Source organism: Temnothorax curvispinosus, unplaced genomic scaffold (genome assembly GCF_003070985.1).
Source record: "Temnothorax curvispinosus isolate PA1 unplaced genomic scaffold, ASM307098v1 QBEX01003296.1, whole genome shotgun sequence".
NCBI classification, from domain to species: domain Eukaryota; kingdom Metazoa; phylum Arthropoda; class Insecta; order Hymenoptera; family Formicidae; genus Temnothorax; species Temnothorax curvispinosus.
The window spans coordinates 1-4334 of NW_020213076.1; the positions used below are offsets into that span (position 1 = coordinate 1).

General features: G+C 38.1%; 1 protein-coding gene across 5 annotated transcripts; it reads left to right on the plus strand.

Annotated features, from left to right (window-relative positions):
* The first annotated feature begins 1166 nt into the window (after window positions 1-1166).
* Window positions 1167-3299, plus strand: LOC112452359 (putative ATP-dependent RNA helicase rha-2). 5 transcript variants are annotated; one of them, XM_025012518.1, is made up of 6 exons: window positions 1167-1388; window positions 1452-1573; window positions 1645-1850; window positions 1946-2157; window positions 2237-2334; window positions 2866-3299. In XM_025012518.1, the coding sequence occupies exons 4-6, from the start codon at window positions 2006-2008 to the stop codon at window positions 2979-2981; spliced, it is 366 nt and encodes a 121-aa protein (XP_024868286.1). In that variant the 5' UTR covers window positions 1167-1388; window positions 1452-1573; window positions 1645-1850; window positions 1946-2005; the 3' UTR covers window positions 2982-3299. The 5 variants fall into 5 exon arrangements, with proteins under 5 accessions (XP_024868286.1, XP_024868285.1, XP_024868288.1 ...); XM_025012517.1 differs by having other exon boundaries at window positions 1452-1568; XM_025012520.1 differs by having other exon boundaries at window positions 1452-1568; window positions 2869-3299.
* Window positions 3300-4334: the final 1035 nt, after the last annotated feature.

The following is a 4334-nucleotide window of genomic DNA, read 5'->3' on the forward strand; positions in this document are numbered from 1 at the left end:
TGGCTTTGACGCTTGAAGTTGGAAAAATCCAACTTCTCTTTCTTGACGCTGGCATCATAGTGATGTCACGTGACGTCGCTCAACGCTGTTTTTCAGCGTCCCATGAATTGGCACCTTTAGTGGTTGATTAATAATGTTAAGAGCTGTAAGTTATTGAAAATTTTATTTTTAACATTTCAGTTACGTATAGTGACGATTGCACACATTGTGGGCATATTCAGAGCGCAACCGCTATCTATTATGTACGTATGTACACGCACTAGGCTCTGGGGTCACATGCGCATGCTCTAGGACTTAAGGTCTATCCAGACAAACTTGCATAGGTGCATAACCATATGCATAAAGAAACGGATTGGTCTATTTTCTTATGCACATGCATATGGACCAATCAAGTCTCTTATGGTTATGTTTATGGGCTTATGCAAGTTTGTGTGGATATAGCTTTAAAGCGGGGAGCACACACTTCTGCATAACGCATAATGCGTAAGCATATAACCCTAAGAGCACAGTTGACGAAAAGTCGACGGTAAGTCGACTTTTATAAGTCGATTTCTAGTCGGCTTCTAAAAATGGCAGAAAGTCGACTAAAAGTCGACTTCTAAATAGGCGACTTCTAAAAATGACGGAAAGTCGACTAAAAGTCGACTTCTAAATAGTCGACTTATAAAAGTCAACGGAAAGTTGACTTTTATAAGTCGACTTCTAAAAATGGCGAAAAGTCAACTAAAAGTCGACTTCTAAATAGGCGACTTCTAAAAATGGCGAAAAGTCGACTAAAAGTCGACTTCTAAATAGTCGACTTATAAAAGTCAACGGAAAGTTGACTTTTATAAGTCGACTTCTAAAAATGGCGAAAAGTCAACTAAAAGTCGACTTCTAAATAGGCGACTTCTAAAAATGGCGAAAAGTCGACTAAAAGTCGACTTCTAAATAGTCGACTTATAAAAGTCAACGGAAAGTTGACTTTTATAAGTCGACTTTTAGTCGACTTCTAAAAATGGCGGAATGTCGACTAAAAATCGACTTCTAAATAGTCGACTTATAAAAGTCAATTTTCCGTCGACTTTTATAAGTCGACTTCTAATCGACTTCTAGTCGACTTCTAAAAATGGCGGAAAGTCGACTAAAAGTTGACTTCTAAATAGTCGACTATAAAAAGACAGAAAGCAGTCAAGCGGCGCGTCATCAATATGGCGGCGAATCTCGAGGAGGCTGGAGGAGAAAATTAATGTTTACGCGAGTGCAAGGAATACATGCCGCGAGACAGGACACGATAAGACGTCGAAAAGCGCCGCGCTATCAACCACCGCCACGAAACGTCGTCGTCGTCGTCATCATTGTCTTCCCGTTGACTTCCTCGATTAGATCAGAATACTGGAATATTGACTGTATGTATGTTGCAATATGTTTGAGACGGTTGTCTACATTGTCTACAACAAGAATTGTTACAGAATGCCGTTACCAACCGACATGGAAGCGAAATTGCTGCGCCAGATAGTTCTTGCAGGTATGGCGGATCTAAAAGAGGATCAGGATAAGGCCAAGTGGAAATATGCTTTAGAGGTTAGGTATGGTGTGTTATTAATTATCATCGATAATTAAGACCTATTGAATGCGACCTCTCTATTCTAAACCATCTTTCAGAACACCATCAGAAATAGAGGAACCTGGTTCATGCATTCTTCGTGCGTTCTACGGAAAATCAGTCCGGAATAGGTGGTTTATAAAGAGGTGTACGAAACGAATAAGATGTATATGCGAGGTGTCACGGCGATAGAACCCGAATGATTGCCGAAATTCGCTTCCACGCTATGCCATCTTAGTGAATCATTGGTTGATCCACCGCCAAAGTATTTTTATCACAATTGTTGCTTTATAATGTTTTCCCTATTTATTTATAAAGATATTAATCTTCATTATGATCGAATATTATTCTCATTTATAGATATAATCAAGGAACCGGGAAGATCATTTGCCGCGTGTCTGGTACATTTGGAAAGGCCGGATGGGGACTACCATCGATGGATATAGAGCATCTGTGGACGGTGTAAAATGGTTCGCGTATTTCTTCTTGGAGGGTCAAGTGTACCCTAAGCTGAAACGATTTGTTCCGTCGTTGCTGACGACACCTGGGAGCATCACCAAGTCATGGGCCAAGTAAATCGTTATTCTATCTCCTTTCGATTTCACGTTGATTCATCGAATAGATTACATCAATTCAATACGATTTTTTCAGGTTGATACCACGCACTCAAGCAATAGTACAAACGTTGCAGTCGCAGGGAGTCGTGTCCAAATACAAACTGCTAGAAATCTGGGGTTTGGATGAAAAATGTGAGATTTTAATTTATAAAATAATATTTAGATATTATCATCGAGTAGACTTCTATACAATACTAGACCGCTGACAGGCATCTCGGCCGTGATGCTTGCCGCCATGTTGATTTTAGTCAAGATATGCTATACTACAGATTCTATACAAGTAGTTTTATACAAGATTTCTATACAATAGTCTGGCATACAGAATGTCCAAAAGAAAGGGTTTAATACTACAGGAGTAGTGGTTCGATTTCGGCATTCAAGTAGCTACACGTTGAAGGCATGACTTACAAACTTATTGATAACATGTACCAATATTTAACACAAAAACATTCGCCTGCTTCGTTATGTACTGTAATAACGAATGCAGATAAACGCACATCATGAGCAACTGAACACCCGATAGTGACTTATTGTTAATTCAATATGGCCGCACCCTTCACTAACACTTGCACCTCGCACTCGCATCAGCTTTTCGGCAGTGCGTCCATAGATGTTAATGGTCTAATATAAAAGTCTGTGGATATTATATATTTATAATTTTAGTTCTGTTGTCAGCTTACAAGAAGTGGCTGCCGGAATCCGCGCACGCAGAAGTGACACAGATACGACGGCACACAGTGGCCGCCTTTGTAATTAAGAATAAAACATTAAGATTGTAATTATACAGTTTTCTAGATAATTAAATTATTTTATATATGAAAAAAAATCGAAATGCATCAGTTTTAGCCTTCCAGCAAAGGGTCGATTGTGTATCTTGAAATAATGAGGTGAAAGTTACAAAAGTGAGAAAATTCATTAGCGTATCTACGATTTTATTTATCAGAATCTAATAAAATCTGTTAACTTTTGTCATTTTCACCTCATTTCAAGATACACAACCGACCTCCAGACGTACGCGGCGGCGGTTTATTTTATCGACTTTAAAAGTTGGCGGGAAGTCGACTTTCCGTCATGACGGGAAGTCGACTTGAAGTCGACTTTTTGCTCTTAGGGTAAGAAAACTGATTGGTCCATATACATGATGTGCATAAGAAAATAGACCAATCAAATTTCTTATGCTTACGCATTATGCGTTGTGCAGAAGTGTGTGTGCTCCCCGCTTAAGCCTTGTGTTCACGATGCTAGAACTGCGTCCAAGTTTTGGTTTAAGCCAATCAACTTGCAGCTCTTACAGAAAAGTAGCAGTTTCATTGGAAATCTAGCATCGTGGACACAAGGCTTTAAAATAAAATTTTCAATAACTTACAGCTCTTAACATTACCAATCAACCACTAAACGATTGGTAAAAAAGAATTTAAAATTTCCAACAGTCAAAGTGGAGGCGCTAAAGAAGGCGTTAAAAATTTGTTGACAATTAATTCTTTCTTTTTAAAACGCGAAACTACCAAAAGGTTTCAATCACTGAGTGTTATATAGAGATTAGTGGTTTCAATGCGGTACCAAACACTGCCAATCAATCGCCAATCGATTAAAAAAAATTACCACAGTCAAAGTGGAAGGGGGGGGGCTAAGAGAAGATCAAAAATTTGTTTTTTCGATTTTATAAAGAAACGCAAAACCACCAAAAGTTTTTAATGCGGTACCAAACACTTCCAATCAATCGCCAATCAATTTAAAAAAAAAAACTACCACAGTCAAAGTGGGGGGGGCTAAAAGAAGATCAAAAATTTGTTTTTGATTTCCTAGAAAAACGAGAAACTATCAAACGTTTTGAATACGGTACCAAATACTACCAATCAAAACCACCAAACGATTGGTAAAAAAAAAATATCAATAATCCACTTGGGGGGACTAACTTTGTTGAGGTATTAATCTGAGTGGATGTATACATAGCACGGACATGAACAAACCAAATTCATCGACAGTATCGAAAAGTGGACCGCCGTAGAGTTAGCAGACAAATTGAATATTTTGAAATTATTCTTTTCCATATAATTTGGGAATTATTTGGGGAAGTTTGGGAAAATTGTTTAAACATTTGGGAAAGAATAGATTTTTTGTTATTAACAAAA

Coding starts and splice junctions, on each gene's coding strand:
- LOC112452359 (XM_025012518.1), top strand. CDS start 2,006: ATGGGGACTACCATCGATGGATATAGAGCATCTGTGGACGGTGTAAAA. Junction 2,158..2,236: donor ATCACCAAGTCATGGGCCAA/GTAAATCGTTAT, acceptor CGATTTTTTCAG/GTTGATACCACGCACTCAAG. Junction 2,335..2,865: donor CTGGGGTTTGGATGAAAAAT/GTGAGATTTTAA, acceptor TTATAATTTTAG/TTCTGTTGTCAGCTTACAAG.